Raw genomic sequence first — 18,813 nt, forward strand, 5'->3', positions numbered from 1 at the left:
GAGATGGCAGTCACGAAAAGCATATATAGTTAAAGAAGATGACGCGGAGGACTAACTAATGAGTTTACCTTCTGGATGGCATCAATCTCGGCTACTGTCGATACAAGGGCGTCGGTGACGGGTGCATTATCAAGCACCGCCACCCTATCAGCTTCCGCGGTTGGGGGCGTCGATGCGACCAGTTGGAGCGGCGGCGTCGGGTAGAGCGGCGGCGTCAGGTGGAGCGGCAGCGTCGGCGACACGTGGAAGCTTGAGTTGATGCCGCTGATGCTGGGCACATGTATCGGCCCCACTTGACCTCCCGCATTCCAAGCAGCTAACCCCTCCATCAACCCAAGGGGATGATTTGCCGGATCTTCTCGTCCAATAACTTGTTCATCAGCTCGGTGTTCTCCGCAGGCTTTTCGGCCACCAGCTTCTCTAGTGACTCCACCTTCTTCTTCAGCTACTGAACCTCAGATTTATCCTTAGCCGACGACCTCCTCTCCTGCTTTCTCGTCTTGGCATCCGATCCGTAGTACTCGGATAGCTTCATACTTGTGCCAAAGCCGGACACACTGCCAGCCGACGTCGGCGGCTTGTCCAGGTCCATGTTCTTGTATTTGTTCGTCGCCCTGTTGAAAGGCGTGTCCCACGGTTCCATCGACCCCTGGGACGACGGGCCAGCCGTAGAACTAGCCTTCAACTCATCATCCTTCAGACAAATGAACTTAAGGTTAGCCCATTTGGCTTCATTGCCTAATAAGATCAGCGCAATAATATAGACTATCCTTACCAGCTTCTTCTCGAAGTCCTTCACGTCTTTGTAATCCGTAATAAATTTCCCCGTCTTCCAGTCTAAGTAGTAGCAGGACCAGACAAAATTCCTAGCATGTACATCCGCGATTTTTAGCCAGGGGTTTTCTTTCCCCAAACGTACCATCTCGGCATCCTCCTTGTCCCAAGTGGGTTGTTTTCCTCGGTAACCGCCGCTTCCGCAATGGTGGGCCCCTAGGTTCAATTGCCGCATTTTCTTCCCCCAGGCGGTCCATTTTTTAGCATCGTCGGTATCTATGGACAACTTGAATGCTTCATAATCTGCTATGGAGAGCGACGGGTCTACCTTTTCTTGGTGCACAGCCACGGGGGTAGGTTGTAAGGCCATACAAACAGAGGCCAGGTGCTATGCGTGCTACTCTGGTTGCCGAACGGATTGAGTCCATCGGTGCTCATACCCAACCTGATGTTCCTTGCGTTGCCCCCGAACCTAGGGAAGGCGATGTCCAATGCTTCCCACTGGCCAGCGTCTGAAGGGTGTGTCAGTATATAGCCCATCTCCGGATCTTCTTCGGGCTTCTTCCTTTCCGCGTGCCATTGCATGAGCTTTGCTTCCTTAGGGTCTATGAAATACCGCTGCAGACGGGGAGTGATAGGAAAGTACCATACCACTTTTCGAGGTACCTTTTTGTTCTCAACCTTGTACAGACCGTGGCCGCACACCGGACATGTGGTTCTATCCTTGTACTCGCCCCGATAAATCACACAATCATTGATGCATGCGTGGTATTTTTCGTGCGGTAGGGTCAAGAGGGCACACGACTTTATTGGCCTCATCGATACTACTTGGCAATGTGTTCCCCTCCGGGAGACGATCGTGCCAGAATTTCAAGTTCTTGCTGAAGCTGGAATCGGTCCACTTGTTCTGCGTCTTCATCTGCAGATAATCAAGCGTTACATGCAAGCGTGTATCCTGCGGACGGCACCCAGGAAAGATCGGAGTCATCCTGTCTTTCTCCATTTGCGACAGCTTGGCTCTCTCTCTGGCTGCAGATCTGTCGTTGCTCGTCTCCTGGAGGAGCAGATCTTGAACATGAGAGCCGCAAGGCCGAAATTAGCGGGGTCGCGCCGGAATCTTCTTCTTCATCATGATGATCTTCTCCGCCAGAATCTTCTTCATGATGATCTTCTCCGCCGACTTCTTCTTCATGATGATAGTCTCCGCCGACATGGTCTTCATGCGCACCATTTGTTGGGGCCGGACGCGCCTGATTGTCTTGCATGAAACCACGCCTCAGCAGGTGCTCCTCCAATTGTCCGGAATCAGGGTTGATCCAGCGCTTGAGTTTGCATGATCGACACGGACATCTTATCTGGCGCCTATTGTTCCGAATCATGTCCTCCTTCGCGTCTATCTTGTATCTAGAGATTCAAGAGGAACTCATCGAGAGGACCATGCTTGCCTCAGGAAATTAGAACCGCAGCACATGCACACACATGCATGGGTTGTACCTCTCCTAAAGGTATACATGGAGCGGAAAAAATCGGCATGCCCTCTCCTAAAGGTAGGACGTATGGGTAGTGCAAAAAAAATTCCGAAACGGAAATGAATCAACGTTTCGGCAAACATCCATGCACCTGTTACCCTCCAAAACCCACCGACGGGCAATGGCTAAGCAACACGAAGAGCCGGGAAGCTCCCAGGGCCGCTTAGTGGACCCTGGCACCTCGCGTCGTCCCGCAAATCTTCCAGCCACGTCCTGGCGGTTGCTAGGGCGTGCCACCCGACCTAGACCCGATCGGGAAGGTGTTAGAGTGCTTCGATTGTTCCCGCATGGTGGACACGTAAACATTAAATACGAGCCCTATCGGCTCATCGAGTTTCCTCGTGGATCGGCTCAAGGAGCCGATCGCCCCATGTTTCACGTTGGATTTACAATGGCATGGGGATCCCGCTTGATCGGAACAAAGCTAAAGCGATCCACGACAGTTTAGGGTTTTCACCGCATAACCGGAACGTCCTACGTGTGATCGGGCCTAGCAGCTACGGAAGATGATGCAAACTACCCCTACGAGAGGCCTAAAAACCAACATAACGTTGATTCCCGGAACATCCCTTGCAGTGACGGTGAACAACACCTAACGCACTACCGGATCCTCCGACCCCAGCATAAGGCCTAACTATGCAGACATTAAACTAATCCCTGCGGAGCAAGGAGCAACTACAACGGATCGGATCTACTTAGTAACGAACAAGCAAGATGCTGCCCTTACACCCAGATAGGTGTAAGGGCAGCTAGGTGTCAAGGGACGACATTGCCACGCAGATATGCACGCGAAAGCATCAATGCAAGCCCCTAGACACCTAAGGATAAACGATCTGCTCGCCATCAACAAGGCTTCAGCACGAGCAGTACAAGGTAACGAATAAACGTATATCGCCTAGATCGCTAGATGCGATCTAGGCAAGCATGGTGCTTACCCGGGAGAAACCCTCGAAGAAAGGGGTGGCGATGCGCCTGATTTGTGTTGGTTGATCGATGATTGTCCTCCTTTTCCGATAACCCTAGATACATATTTATAGTCCAAGGGACTTTCTAATTGAGGCGTGCACCTAACCGTGCACGGGCCAGACTCTATCTGTTAATTCTAAACACAACGCGATCTACTATATTACAGATACACGGGCAGTTAAGCCCAAACTCTTAGCGCAAGGCCGCTTCGAAGATGCTCCACGTGTACGTCCTTCAAGCCCATCTTCACTTGCGGCCCATCTCCTGATTTGGCCAAAATCGGGTGGTAACACATGCCCCCCTGGTTTTGATAATGATAATTGCAAAACCATCTGTCTCCTTCGAAGGGTCATGTCGTGGCAGAACCGTCGCAGTTTTCTTCATGATGACGTCTTGCCTTCTCAACTCCCCTGCACGACTTGACGGTTCTGGCACCACGTCCTCGGAAACTGCTTAGGCATTAAACCACTATATTCTCCTTTTTATTTGGCCACTTCCTGCAGTTCCCTTCTCCGTCCTCCTCGCGCTAGCACTCCCAAAAACCCTCCTCGGCCAACATGTCGTCTTCTTCCTCCTCATCGGGTCTTTCCACGCAGTCCTCCCCCTTCCGCGAGCCGACGCCGGAGTGGAACCCGGAGGAAGCCCATGCGGCCAACATCCGCCGCGCCATCGAGGCCGGGGACGAACCAAGCCACGACTTCTCCATCTGGTCAGAGGACGACCAATCCCTGACCGATGGGGAAAGCGTCCTCCGCAGCCTCGCCAATGGGGCAGCGGAGAGCGACGACGACGACGACCTTCCCTGGGAGGGAGTAACCTCCTCCGAGGAGGTGGAGGAGGAGGAGGACGATAGCTCCTCCGACGAGCCGCCGGCCAAACGCCACTGCCACTGGCCCGGGAATCTCAGCGACTTCGACAGCGATGACGACGACGCTGATGAAGAAGACGAGGACGACGAAGGTCCTGCCGGCGGCCGCTACAGCAGCGACGACGAGCCGGCCGGGAGTAGCGCCGACGGCAGCGACGATGATGAGGGCAGCAGCGGCCCCTAGATAGGGTAGAGCTAGGAGTAGTAGACGGGGCAATGTATCCCCTAGCAACTTCCTTTTGAGAGCAATCGGCTCCTTCTATGTAAAAAATCTGGTTATCAATGAAGAAATTTCTCTAATTTGACTTTGTCGATCTCTTCCATATTAGACTAGCCGATTCTCCCCTTTGTTGAACTCGATGAGCCGATGGCAATGCATCAGCTTTTATAACAGATTGCAAGACAGACCAATCCAATCGCCTTCTCAGATGTTAACTTGCAATCCATGAAATTCAGACCCAAACTCCCAATCGAACGGGTCCAACGCGCAGCCTTGAGACCCCCAGATCTTTAGACTTTAAAATCATCCGATCGTGATGTTCGTCCTGATAGCAAAACTCCTGAATTAACGCCTTCAGGAAAGCTTCTGAGACCGTGGCTGAAATACCTTGCCGTCAAAGCTGATACACCTGTATAACAGGTACCATTTGCTCACAACTTCCCTTGTGATGCTCTGTTTTCTTGCAGCAACGAACTGGTCTAGAGCCTGATCAACGATGATGGCTCCTTTTTCAAACTCCTCCTGTCAACCTGGTGGTTTTCCTCTGCAAGAGTCTTCCACCCTTCAACATGGTTATGATGTAGAGATAGCCGATTTCAACACCATCGGCTCTTCAGAATGACGAATTCTCAAGGCCAGCTGCCCCCCGAGCCTCTGTCAAGGCGAGAATGAAAGCGCATCAGCCAAAGGGGTCACCATCGGCCTCCCAACTGCAGTGCAACGTCAGCCGATTCCAAATAAATCGGCTCCCAAAAGCAGAGAACCTCCAAGGCGAGCTGCCCCCCGAGCCGCTCCATCTTTTCATCAAAACTGGGCGAGAAAGCTTGCGCCCAAGGAGACAGTGCACTAGGACGGTTTTGGAAGGATCAGCAGCTCCCTTGAACTAAGAAGCTTTATTCTTGCGCCTTGCTGCTCGGATTGGTCCATCACCTCGGGCAGACTGATGCAGCTTCTGGTGAAGTTGTCACCTTGGTCCAACCCCAGGAGGAAATGTCACAACCGATTGAATGTTCATTGGCTGTTCTCATGATCCTAACCCGATCTGCATGCTTACGCAGGCGCTGCTGATCTTGAAGATGTGCTAATGGAGCCACCCACCATTCCACTGAGGGACTCCTTCAGTAGAGCCTTGCTGCGTAACTTGATGACTGCTCCATTAGGCTTCTGCTTGCAACAGTTGTATCCCTTGAGTCGATGGCCGCGCATCGGCTTTGAATTCTTAAGTCGATGTCTACGCATCGGCTGTGCCCAAAAATTTCTGTATTTTCGATTTTTTACGGCCGATTTGTTTACGTATCGGCCCCCATATTTGAGCTGTTCTGCTGGGCATTTGATATCCACTCCAAGCTTCGTATCCTCGTGTCTCCTCCATCTATGTGCCCCCCGAGCCGATTCTGTCAAGTAATTGATGGTATCGGCTCTTCAGGCATCTGTTGGATCAATGCTGAACACAGACAAAAGGATGTTGAGGATAATTTTGGCCGACTGCGGGAATCGGTCTCCTTTTCCGTTGCACTGCTTGACGATGGTTTGCAACTTCTTGGATTTCCATTGTAGCTACGTGGCATGCTGGAGATAAGATCCTCTGCTTTTCATTTTTTGAGGGCCGATCTCAGGGATCGGCCTTGCCACGTATGTCCAATGTCTTGGACTTGCTACTCTGTTAGGACCACGGATACCATGTTTGTATCAGCCGATGCCTCTGCATCGGCATCAGCCGATGCCTCTGCATCGGCTTTCGCCTGTTTTGGGCGCCATACTTTCTTTGGCGGGCGCGCCTTCGTCTCCAATGTCTGCTGGATTTTCACGGCCAGATCGGGCCGTGCTCTTCTCAACGTGTACAGTGCATCGTGCCTCGGCTTCTTCCAGGTTTCGCAGCCGCTGCACTCTACGCTTCTGAGAGTGGCTGAGTCCATCAGGGCACCACCCTTGTCGGTGATACCTATCTTCTTCTCCATCGGACTCCTCGAAGTCCTCTTCTTGAGATGACTCAGCTCGTTTGTTGATAGGTGGGAGAGGTCCTAGACGTTCGAACACTGAAACCTCGTTTGTCCTTCTCCTTTGCTGTTTGCATTCTGGGCAATTCTCGATTGTTGGCAATCGGCTCATTCCTGAGTCCCAGCAATGTTTGAAGAAGGGACAGTCCCAGTGCTTATCCACGTTGTCTTGCTCCCTTGACCTCCCTCCAGCGTAGCGTTCGTACCCGTCGTTGTTCCTGTCATGCTGACGATACCTCCTGTTTTCATCATCAGACCGACGAGATCTTTCATCGTCTTCGTCGTAGCGCCGACGTCGGTCGTATTGCTGCTCATATTTGTTGAGGAGATGCACGGAGAGTGGGCGCTGACACCGTATGCTTCTCACCTCCTCCTCGGTTAGGTACCGTCTATCATCATCTTGGGGCCGGTCGCGTGGAACGGCCTCCTCTTTATCTTTGCCACGAGAGTAGCTGCTCTCTGCTTTATCTTTGCCATGGCGGGTGACAAATCCTGCCATATTGACATCAAAAGAGAACCCTGGCTCCCTTATGGAGTGGCTTAGGTCCACCATGTTGACGTCCGGAAACGGACGCATGTCTACCTTCATGGCAAACTGTCCGAAGGTTAATCGGCCTGATTCTATCGCCATCTGAATTTGTGCGCGCAATACTTTGCAGTCGTTGGTGGCGTGCGTGAACGTATGATGCCATTTTCAGTACGGCCTTTTGTTCATCTCTTGCGCCGTAGGGATCTTGTGGCCTTCAGGGAGCTTCAACTGTTTCTCTTTCAGTAGCAGATCGAAGATATGTTCAGTTTTGCTCACATCAAAGTCCAATCCTCTTGGAGGCCCTGGCGGGTTCACCCATTTGCAGGACACGAATGCGGCGTTCGAGTCCACTCGGCTCATCGCGACTTCTTGATCTTCCGCGGGATCTTCATCCTCATCGGCGTTGACCGGGGTTATCGCGCGCTTGAACTTGTCTCGGTACGGTTCCGGATGGCGCTGTTCATATAAGGTCAGCCTACTGACCAGGTGCGTCAACGAGTTGTACTCCACTTGGAATGTCAGATCCTTGAATGACGCTGCAAGGCCTGCCACGGCCAGCTCGACTGCTTCTTTCTCAGTTAAATGAACCGAATAGCATTGGTTCTTGACAGCTCTGAATCGCTGAATGTACTCAGCCACTGTCTCTCCTCGCCTCTGCCGAACCTGTGCTAGTTCGGCAATACCAGCTTCAGTAGCTTCTGAATGATATTGGGTGTGAAACTGTTCCTCCAGCTGCTTCCATGATCGTACTGAATTTGGCTGCAGCGAGGTGTACCATCCAAAAGCTGGACCGGTGAGGGATTGCGAGAAGCACCTCACCCGTAGCTGATCTGATGCCGAAGCCATGCCCAGCTGGGCCAAGTATCGGCTCACGTGCTCGATGGAGCTAGATCCTTCTGACCCACTGAATTTGTTGAAGTCCGGAAGTCGGTACTTAGGTGGTAGTGGGATCAGGTCGAACTCATTGGGGTACGGCTTGGAATAGCCGATTATCTTCTTCTTCGGCAAGATGCCGAACTGATCTCTCAGGACTGCGCTGATCTGATCCGCGGTGGAGGTAGTGGCAGCTGAGCTTTCTGGACTGGTGCAGTGGTATACTTGGCTAGCCACGCCTGTTTCTCAGCTTCCGCTCCCAAACTTCCCGCTGCTGCAGTCGTTCCTCCTGCCGGAACAATGGCTCCTGCTCCGGCAATCCCTCCTGTTGGAGCCTGGATCGCCTGTGTCCAGTTATTGCAGTCCGACACAAACGTGCACACGTATCCGTGTGGGATCTCCTTGGGCGGCTCATATAAGAACTGGTAGTCGCCCGGATCACCTCCAACCTTGTGGACAACGTATGCCGGCGAACCTTGTTGCTGTGGAGCTGCCATCGCGTACGGCAATGGTGGCCTGGTGTGGAGTTGCACCTCTCCTTGGTGAGTCCCTAGAGCAGGTCCTGAAGGGGAGTACCGACGCTCCATGATCTCTTGGACCACCCGGAACGCAACGCGCTCCAAAGAATTCACCGAGGCTCTCGGAATGCCGATGCAGTGAATGGGCCACCACGTAGTTGATTTCCTGTCGCAGGGCTCTGGTACGTTCATCTGAAGGGAGGGATAAATCCAACCCATCGAGGACACCTTGTGGCGTGAACCCTTTGAACCTGATGCCGTGCGAACGAGTCTTCTCAAAGGAGCCGATGAGTTCGGCTTCAACGATGGCCTTCAGCTCATCGTACTTCTTCTTATGATCAGGAGGAAGATCCTCGTATGTGATCTGTTCCTCCGCCATCTCGGATGCCGATGTTGACGTGGATGTTGCGGAAGATCGTCCCACCGGGCGTGCCGAGAATGTGTTACCCTCCAAAACCCACCGACGGGCAATGGCTAAGCAACACGAAGAGCCGGGAAGCTCCCAGGGCCGCTTAGTGGACCCTGGCACCTCGCGTCGTCCCGCAAATCTTCCGGCCACGTCCTGGCGGTTGCTAGGGCGTGCCACCTGACCTAGACCCGATCAGGAAGGTGTTAGAGTGCTTCGATTGTTCCTGCATGGTGGACACGTAAACATTAAATACGAGCCCTATCGGCTCATCAGGTTTCCCTGTGGATCGGCTCAAGGAGCCGATCGCCCCATGTTTCACGTTGGATTTACAATGGCATGGGGATCCTGCTTGATCAGAAAAAAGCTAAAGCGATCCACGACAGTTTAGGGTTTTCACCGCATAACCGGAACGTCATACGTGTGATCGGGCCTAGCAGCTACGGAAGATGATGCAAACTACCCCTACGAGAGGCCTAAAAACCAACATAACGTTGATTCACGGAACATCCCTTGCAGGGACGGTGAACAACACCTAACGCACTACCGGATCCTCCGACCCCAGCATAAGGCCTAACTATGCAGATATTAAACTAATCCCTGCGGAGCAAGGAGCAACTACAACGGATCGGATCTACTTAGTAACGAACAAGCAAGATGCTGCCCTTACACCCAGATAGGTGTAAGGGCAGCTAGGTGTCAAGGGACGGCATTGCCACGCAGATATGCACGCGAAAGCATCAATGCAAGCCCCTAGACACCTAAGGATAAACAGATCTTGCTCGCCATCAACAAGGCTTCAGCACGAGCGAGTACAAGGTAACGAATAAACGTATACTCGCCTAGATCGCTAGATGCGATCTAGGCAGCATGGTGCTTACCCGGGAGAAACCCTCGAAGAAAGGGGTGGCGATGCGCCTGATTTGTGTTGGTTGAACGATGATTGTCCTCCTTTTCCGATAACCCTAGATACATATTTATAGTTCAAGGGACTTTCTAATTGAGGCGTGCACCTAACCGTGCACGGGCCAGACTCTATCTGTTAATTCTAAACACAACGCGATCTACTATATTACAGATACACAGGCAGTTAAGCCCAAACTCTTAGCGCAAGGCCGCTTCGAAGATGCTCCACGTGTACGTCCTTCAAGCCCATCTTCACTTGCGGCCCATCTCCTGATTTGGCCAAAATCGGGTGGTAACAGCACCACACCGGCACACACACACAAGCGCTTCACCTGCAATAAGCATCCATACACACCGACGGCCACACAATATCGACATGCATATGCATGTCTCCTCCAACTACTCACCTTGTAGATTCGATACCGAGACGAGACCGCGATCGATGAGTTGGAGAGGAGGAGAGAGTATGGAGAGCCTTCTCCTCAACACCAATTATATATCAACCAAAGTAAGTGCAATAAGTATCCAAGCAAGTGAAAAGTATGGCCAAAATGGGATGAGAGAGAAGGGGGGACGAGCTAGATGGAGGAGGAAGAAGAATGGATTTTGTAGTGTGGTAGGTGGGAGGTTGGCACTTTTGTAGATCTGGTTCGCTAATTCTGTGACGCACCAAACATAGTGCGCCACAGAATACCTTATTTCTGTGGCGCACCAAGACCAGTGCGCCACATAATACCTTATTTTTGTGGCGCACCGAGGCCAGTGCGCCACAGAATCACTTATTTCTGTGGCGCAGTGCGCCACAGAAATAGCGAAACCAATGATTGATGGTGGCAGGATGTGGGCCCACCTTATTTCTGTGGCGCATAGATTTGCGGTGCGCCACAGAAATAAGCTATTTTTGTGGCGCACCATGCCAGGTGCGCCACAGAAATTGTTTCTGTGGCGCATATGTAGCTGGTGCGCCAAAGAAATAAGATCTCATCTATAAGGCTTTTTCTACTAGTGAAGTCACCAGGGCCGGATGGATTCACCTAGGAGTTCTACCGCCACTGCTGGCCCTTGATCAAGGCGGATGTCATGGCGGCTCTCCTCGAGGTCTGGATGGGGCGACACCAAGGTTTTGAGGACCTCGTTGAGGCCCTCATCACCCTCATCCCTAAACGAGATGGAGCTCTCGACCTCAAGGATTTTCGCCCCATCAGCCTAGTCCACAGTTTCGCGCGGCTATTGACTAAGGTGTTGGCAAGACGTCTGGTGCCGGCGGTGTCGGAGCTTGTCAGCCCGAACCAGACGGCTTTCATCCATGGGAGGTGTATCTAGGATAACTTCCTCCTAGTCAAAGAGTCGTCCAAGCTATTGCATAGGAAGAGGATACCTTCCTTGCTCCTCAAGGTTGACATGGCAAAGGTGTTTGATACCATCTCCTGGCCTTTTCTGCTGAGTGTCCTGAGGCAGCGAGGCTTCGGGCCAAGATGGATTGGTTGTATTGCGCTCCTGGTGCGCACCGCCTCCACAAGTGTGCTTGTCAACGGTGTCTCTGGTGACGCGTTCCGGCATGGTCGAGGGCTACGACAGGGAGACCCAATCTCGACGTTGCTCTTTGTCATCGCCATGGAGGTCCTCCCGGCACTTTTCTCTGCCACGGTGCGGGCAAGGCTGCTCTCGGACCTTGCTGCGATGGGTCTCTGGCACCGCATTTCCAGTTATCGACGACGCTGCTTTGCCCCATCTCTCGGTTGTCGTGCACCTACCTCGGCCTCCCCTGTCGTTTCAGAAGCCATGCAGGGAAGACCTCCAAGTTGTTCTTGACAAGTTGGCGGCCAACCTACCATACTGGAAGGCCAGGCTCATGTCTCGCGAGGGCCACGCTGTCTACGTGCAAGCGGTTATGACGTCCTCCCTCGTTTACCATCTCCTGGCGCATGACTTGGACCCCTGGTCTTCCGTGCGGTCGACAAGATGAGGAGGGGCTTCCTTTGGTTGGGCAAGGAGGCCGCCAAAGGTGGCTGCTGTCCGGTGGCTTGGCGTCTCGTCTATCAGCCTAAGTTCTTGGTTGGGCTTGGCCTCCTGGATCTGCGTCGCATGAACACGGCTCTGCGCTCCCGCTGGATTTGGTTCCAGAAGACGGAGGCTACCAAGCCGTGGGCTGGTTTGGACCTGCATGTTGGTCCAGACTCTTGTACCCTCTTCAATGCGTCCGTGGAGATCGTCGTGGGTAACGGAGGGCTGCCCTGTTCTGGGAAGACCCATGGATCGCCGACAACAAGGCTACTGCCATTGCGCTGGAGCTGAGCAAGCTTGTCAAATCGGCGCTTCGCAAACGACGATCCATCCGGGATGGCTTCGCAAACAATGCCTGGGTGCTCGACATTGCCGGTGAGCTGTCCGTGGACGCCACGCCACGGTGTAGTACCTACGGCTGTGGGATGCGATTCGCGCTGCGGCTGTTGTCTGCGACGAAGACTCTGGAGCCGACGTTTTCAGATGGAAGTGGAGCGGGGATGGATCTTTCTCCTCACGCGCTGCGTACATGATGCTTTTTCATGGCTCAACCAGGCTTACGGCGGCGCCCTTGATCTGGGCATCCTTTGCACCGCTCAAGCACCGGTTCCATGCATGGCGTGCACTAAGATGGCGGTGTTGGACTGCCGACCGGTGGCTCAGACGAGGTCTGCCAAGCCACACCTTATGCCTGCTTTGTGACAGCGTTGACGAGACTATCGACCATATTTCCCTGCACTGCGACTATGTGCAGGGTATATGGCAGGGGCTAGTGCAGCGCCTAGCTCTCCCGGACATCATCCCGGTGGGCAACCTGGGTATTGGTGACTGGAGGGTGCAGGTTGCCTCCCATTTTGTTGCAGGTCGAAGACGAGAAGCCAACTCGCTAATCATGCTTGTGATGAGGGCCCTCTGGTTAGAGCGCAATGTGTGTGTTTTCGAGAACAAGCGCACGGCCATGACCTCTACTCTAAACCTTATGTTAGACGAGTGGACGTCCTGGTTGGCTACCCGCGGTGGGACAGCAAGAGAGGTAGAGTAGGCTTTTTAAGGCAGTGGTGGTGTGGCAGGGTGTGTGTCGTGTCCCCATTGGGTTTATACTATGCACTATCCTTGTCTCGGACCTTCTTTCGTCCGCTTCTAATACAATGACGCGCAGATCTCCTGCGGGTTCTCGAAAAAGGGCTGAAACATGCGTGAGTTTGCTAGTTTTACTATTTGGGTAGTGGTGAAACCGTAAGACGAACTACAGCTTTAAGCCCTAGAATTCTCCTCCCTCCATCCCAAAATATAAGGCGTCTAACGCTTACTCAAAAGTTAATATTTTCTAAGTTTGACAAAGTTTACACACAATTATATGAACAACTATATTACTAAATCAATATCAATAGATTCACCGTAAAGTATATTTTCTTAATATGTTCATTCAATATTGTTGATGTAGATTTTTTTTCTATATATTTGGTCAAAGTATGTAAGATTTGACTTTTAATAATTCTTAGGCGCCTTATATTTTAGGAAGACGGAGGGTTTACAAATCATGCATCGGCCACTTATTTTAGCGACAATCAACATGACTAATGCGAGCATTGGAAACTTCGGTGCATAGATTCCTGTAATGTTGCAAAACTAAAGAGAAATTGCATGATTCGCTTTATTTTTGTTGCATTGGTCTTAATGATCGCTTGCAACTACTGTTTAGATTTGTTGTATCTGGAAAATTGATGTTTTTCGGCTACAAAAAGGAGTGGGTGGGTTCTTGTAAATTTTTGATCTAATTAAGTTGGTTAATTATTTTGCAAAAGGAATAATAATAAGAGGAAAATATGAAAGACGTCGATAACAAGTCTAGCAGCATGGGGATGCAAATAGATTATCAAAATTAACAGCGATGTGCGCATGTACATATACTGTTTAGCTCACGAAGCATGTCATCATTTGTTCATTCAGTAGCTACAACATAGTGGACTGAGAGGTTAGAGGTCCATCTTGACATAGGTTCCAATCGCATCCACATACGAATCGGAGCGTCCGTGGAAACCGATGATTCTGCCACCAGCTGCTGCCGGGAGCTCGAACGGCACGCCATCCTCCACCCCGTATGGCCCGAATGTGTGCAGGTTAGTGACGAACGTGAGAGAGATCACACACAAGCTGCCACCGCAATACTCGATGTGCCCTTTCACGCCGGTGAGGTACTCGTCCTGCTCTAGACATATCTCGAGAACCTAGTAAAAACAAAAGGAAGAAATTTTATTGCACCCCGGTCGTTTTCTGAATTAAAAGTTTCTCCAAACTGACAGCAAAAGCAATGTATTATGGTTATACTTATACCTGTGAGGGCCCACCTATCGCAGCATTACTTTCAGTCGCAGGAACACCCCATCGGTCGGTCTTCTCTTCGCGGCCATCCCGCTCATAGTACACTTTCATGGCGTCGAACGTGCTGCTGTACCAGACAACTACCTTAACAATACGGTTGACGCCACGCACGTCCATTTCCCTGACATTGCCATCAACGCCACCGCAAGGACCCATCTTCACAACCGAGCTTGGGAGGCGGCCGGGGGCGGCGGTACTGGGGCATGTCTTCTCGTGCTCCACCTTCTCGTGGCAGAGCATCTTCCCCGCAGTGCATCTTCCGTGGATGGTGTTGGGGCAGGCGACACGGACGGATCGAAGTATACCCTCGACTGCGTGGCAGCGGCTGTAGCTCGTGGGGATGAAGCTCGCGGGGACGAAGCAGGATACGCACTTGTTCTTGTCCTGGAGGTTGTCGTGGCAGGAGGAGCAGATCAGGTGTCCAGCAGCACACTGTACGTACCGCAGCTATCAGATTTGGATGTAGCATGCAAATAAACTAAAAAGTGCAAATAAATCTTCGTGTATGCTGTAGAACGTACTGTACCTGTAAAACTGGAGGTACGAGGAGCTGAAGGCATCTCGGGCAGCAAAGAGCCTCCTCATCAACGTCGGCGATGCTGGCGGTCTTATCCATCTTGCCCCTGTGCTTAATCGATACGATGCGTATGTGCCACAGTACACCTTGCTTCTGAAGCAGGAGGTTGAAGAAATGCGCATTACAGTACTGCAGTATATATACACACGTGTGGCAGTCCAATCGATCCGACTTCGAAGTCCACCGCGCCGCTCATGCGAGATGGTAATTAATGGTGGCTACGATACCGAGAGGGTGGTGCTGGTTCGCTTTCACACGGACCAGGCAACGTTTTAACCCGTTCCCAGAATACCTGCGTGAAATTTAATGTGTTTTTTTCTTTTCCGATGGCATGCAATTTATTGTCTCCCATTTTCAACGGAGTACACAACTGTGGTTGACAATAAACACAAGTTCTACTCCAACTTGAAAAAGGAAGGTAACTGAAAGCCAATTTTCTGCTCTATGACTTGGAAGTACTCTGTACTAGGTGGGCAAGCGCGCTTTGCTGCGCCACCTACGCTGCATTTTGGCACTTCATGGTAGGCGCGGTGGATTTGTGGTTGTTTTTAGCAGTGCCATGTTGACAGTTGTAACATGTTTATTTCCTTTGTTTTAGTTTTGTTATCATCCATAAACTAAATATGTGGATATGGTTCCTATCAGTGGCCATGTAAAACACTTCATTTGGTTGATTAGTGAGCTCTACACTTATACAATAAATATATCCGTGGCAATGCTCCAGTCGTACTATCTATTGTATCCCATGATGGCATCTCTCATTGTTTCCATCCACAACACATCACTTTGTTGTTAACACGCAATACCTCACGCTCGTGACCTACAAGTTATTGATGTTGTGTGTTTTCTGAAATAAGAGAAAAATCGAAAGAGAAACTACAAAAGATTTTGGCAGAAAGAAAGAAAAGACTAGAAAGTCTAGCTCAGGTTTATACAGATGATATACCTATTATGAATGTATTCTTTGATTGGTCACACAATGAAATTCTTGGGTATTTGTACCATATTGGTTGGTATGAGATGTCATACAACACAACGCAATAAAAGAATACAATGGCCTAAGTGACGGACAAGGAATGTGGTAATAATGCACGACTGGAACAAAATAAAGTGTTATTATGTTCGTCGTTGGCATTCTACCTAGCCCTTCAAATTTATAATAAAAAACTTCATAATTGTTATTTTGCTCTGGTCAAATGAAAGCAATGAGTTGTTCAAATTATGACCATACTCCATGTACGATAGATAAGTTATTATAAATCTTAATGGTGAAACACACATGCATAACACTGACGCTAAAATGCCATAAGGCAAATGATAAGAATTTCACTTATTTGTGAAACCGTTATTTAGGTTATGTTAGAAAGGAACGCATGAAGAAACTCCATGCAAATGGATTTTTGGAGTCATTCGATTTTTAAATCGTCCGACGCTTGCAAATCTTTTCTAAGGAGAATGGCTAGAACACCGTTCATAGGCCAAGAGTTGAACGGACAACTAGCTTAGCGGAAACATACATGATGATGTATATGGTTCATTGGGCATAGTTGTGTGCGGAAGATTCTTCCACTTTATGAAAACTTCCAACAATGGATTGAGTGTATATACATGGATATATTTATTCGATGAGGAAGAAGTCTGAAACATTTGAATTGATTCAAACATATTTCAACATGAAGTGGAAATCATTGTAATAGAAAAGTCAAATATCTATGATTGGATCATGGTGGAAATATTTGAATTATGAGTTTTAGTGAACATCTAAGAGAGTTATGAAATTGTTCCACAACTCACGTTTCTCAGAACACCATAGTTTTGATGGAGTATTTGAGAGCGTCATCATAATCTGTTGAAATGATACCATATGAGTTATGGCATGGGTATAAACCCTAATAGTCATTTCTTAAATTTTTGGATCCATAGCATAAGTAAATGAGTTCACAACCGAAATCGGATGAACGTCTTTGTTGGTTATTCTAGAGAACAAATCGGGAATTCTTCTCACTATGAAGTCAAAGACAGAAATGTTTGTCGATGTTTCTTGATTTTATCCAAAAAATTGTTTCTAGCGAAATATTTGAGTGGGAGGACAATTGAACACGATAAGGTTGATGAACCTGAGCATAATGATCAGAGTAGCACAGCGTCGGAAATGGTTCCAGAAGCAGCTACGATGCTCATAGCTCTCATGTCTACAAAGTGTTATAGCCATGGAGATCAAAGTACCTATTGAATCTTGTAGGTTATGGTTTACTTTGTGATCAAATAAATGATTTGTGAACAATGGATTGATTTTGAACAATGATAAACCAACTACATACAAAGAAGCTATGATGGGCCCTGACTCCTTAAAATGGCTAAGTGCTATGAATCCAAGATAGTATCTATAATCAAGCTTGGAGCTTGGTAAACTTCTGATGTGGGCATTACCCTTCGGGTAACTAATGTTGCGCTACCTCTTGCGGCCCAACTAGGAGCCCATGAAGGTACTCGATGGCCAGGTGGGCCGCTACATCGGTTCCTAAGAAGAATTCTTGAAGAACAAGACAAGAAGATGAAGATTATAAGGAAAGTTTAGATCTAGGACTCTTTATAACCGAGTCGTACCCGGACAGATCTCTCGAGACCTGGCTCCCAATATAAGGGCCAGGAGAGGCGCTGCTGAGGGACACACGATCATAATAGCCATAACCACCGTAAGTCTAGATCTAGGTCACTGTAGAACTTAGCCTTTCGATGAAAGTCATAGTTGAAACCTTCGGCACCCCATTGTAATCGATATTTTAAGCAATCAAGATCAGACAGACAGGACGTAAGGGTTTTACCTCATCAAGGGCCCCGAACCTGGGTAAATCGCTCTCCCCGCTTGTTTGATCACCGATGTCTCGTGTCAGCCTACAGGATTCCATCTACCCTAAGCCCCTTACGGAGGGCATTGGCGAGGAGTACCCTCGACACCTTCTGAAGGAATAAATACTTTTTGAAAGTAAATGGATCTATAAAATAAATGGACATGGATGTAATATCCTTGAAGAAGCTCGACTTGTCGAAAGAAAGTTTACGACAAAGTTCAAAGAGTTGACCGCGATAAGATTAGATCTTCTGTAGCGATGATTATAGTCTATGCGGATTATTCTAGTAATCGCTACATATTTATTTTATGAAATATGTTAGTAGGATGAGATAAATACATTCCTTACCAGAAGTGTGTATTAAGGATGCATACAAGATACAACCAAGAGTTTTTGCTAGTCCGTGGAATGCTAGATAGGTACACAAACTTTACTGGATGAAGTGAGTATCACGGAGTTGGAATCTTCACCGGATGAAATAATATAAAAGTTTTTATTTCATCAGAAATGATGAAGATGCTTGCATTTGCAAGAAATTAAGTGGGAGCGCTGAGACATATTTATAATACTATGTGTGGATGACATATCATTGATTATAAATGATGTAATTATGTACTTGATGTGATTAAAAGGTTTCATTGAAAATTAATTTTATTGAAAGGATATTGACTAAGAACATATTTAGCGTCAAGATCTATGATGATAGATTGAAGCGCATAATAAAGTTTAAGTCAAAGTACATAGAATAAATATTGAAGTAGTTCAATATGAAAATGTCAAGAAGGTGTTCTTTTACATGTGGAGTTCTTACAAGACTTTAGTATATTTGACACTCAATGAGTAAAAACACATGAGTGATTTTAGATCATGAATAATATGTACACAAAACCAGTTGTCCTATGCTCTAAAGTTTTATGAGCAATGATTCATGTGATGATCATTAGACAACAGTGAGAATATCCCTTAGTGCTTTGGAAAAGCCGAGGATATTTATATAGTTTTGTATGTGGTAATGAAAAATAAATCGATGTAAGGTGTTTCACCGATATTAGTTTGATCACATATAAAAATGAATTTCAATCTCAATTAGGCTAAGTGTTCATTAAGAAGGTGCACAATGGGCTAGAAGAAGTCTATGCTAGATTTAGATGAGTTCTAAATATTGTGACGGATTCTACAAACGAAGGCAGGGTATATCATTGTTTTGACAATGACCGAGGGTGTTTGAGTTAAGAAGTTGTTTTTGAACTTGGTGTAGTTTCGGTAATGTTAGAACTATGAAGCTATATTATGTGTGACAATATTGGTAATATATTTCAGACCGCGGAATTAAGGTTCCACCAGAAGACCAAACATATACGATTTATGCCGACTCATTTGGAAAATGAGTGATACGTGGAGACGCAAATGAA

The 18,813-nt window shown here is 48.7% G+C and overlaps 1 protein-coding gene across 1 annotated transcript; it reads right to left on the reverse strand.

Annotated features, from left to right (window-relative positions):
- Positions 1 to 13,566: 13,566 nt before the first annotated feature.
- On the reverse strand, positions 13,567 to 14,588 carry LOC124690637 (jacalin-related lectin 3-like). The gene is made up of 3 exons (XM_047223997.1): positions 14,499 to 14,588; positions 13,925 to 14,404; positions 13,567 to 13,809 (listed from the first exon to the last, which is right to left on the reverse strand). Exons 1-3 carry the CDS (start codon positions 14,586 to 14,588, stop codon positions 13,567 to 13,569), a joined length of 813 nt encoding a protein of 270 aa, XP_047079953.1.
- Positions 14,589 to 18,813: the final 4,225 nt, after the last annotated feature.

This window comes from Lolium rigidum, chromosome 2 (assembly GCF_022539505.1).
Source record: "Lolium rigidum isolate FL_2022 chromosome 2, APGP_CSIRO_Lrig_0.1, whole genome shotgun sequence".
Taxonomy (NCBI): domain Eukaryota; kingdom Viridiplantae; phylum Streptophyta; class Magnoliopsida; order Poales; family Poaceae; genus Lolium; species Lolium rigidum.

Coding starts and splice junctions, on each gene's coding strand:
- LOC124690637 (XM_047223997.1), bottom strand. CDS start 14,588: ATGGATAAGACCGCCAGCATCGCCGACGTTGATGAGGAGGCTCTTTGC. Junction 14,405..14,498: donor TCGTACCTCCAGTTTTACAG/GTACAGTACGTT, acceptor CGGTACGTACAG/TGTGCTGCTGGACACCTGAT. Junction 13,810..13,924: donor CGATAGGTGGGCCCTCACAG/GTATAAGTATAA, acceptor TAGGTTCTCGAG/ATATGTCTAGAGCAGGACGA.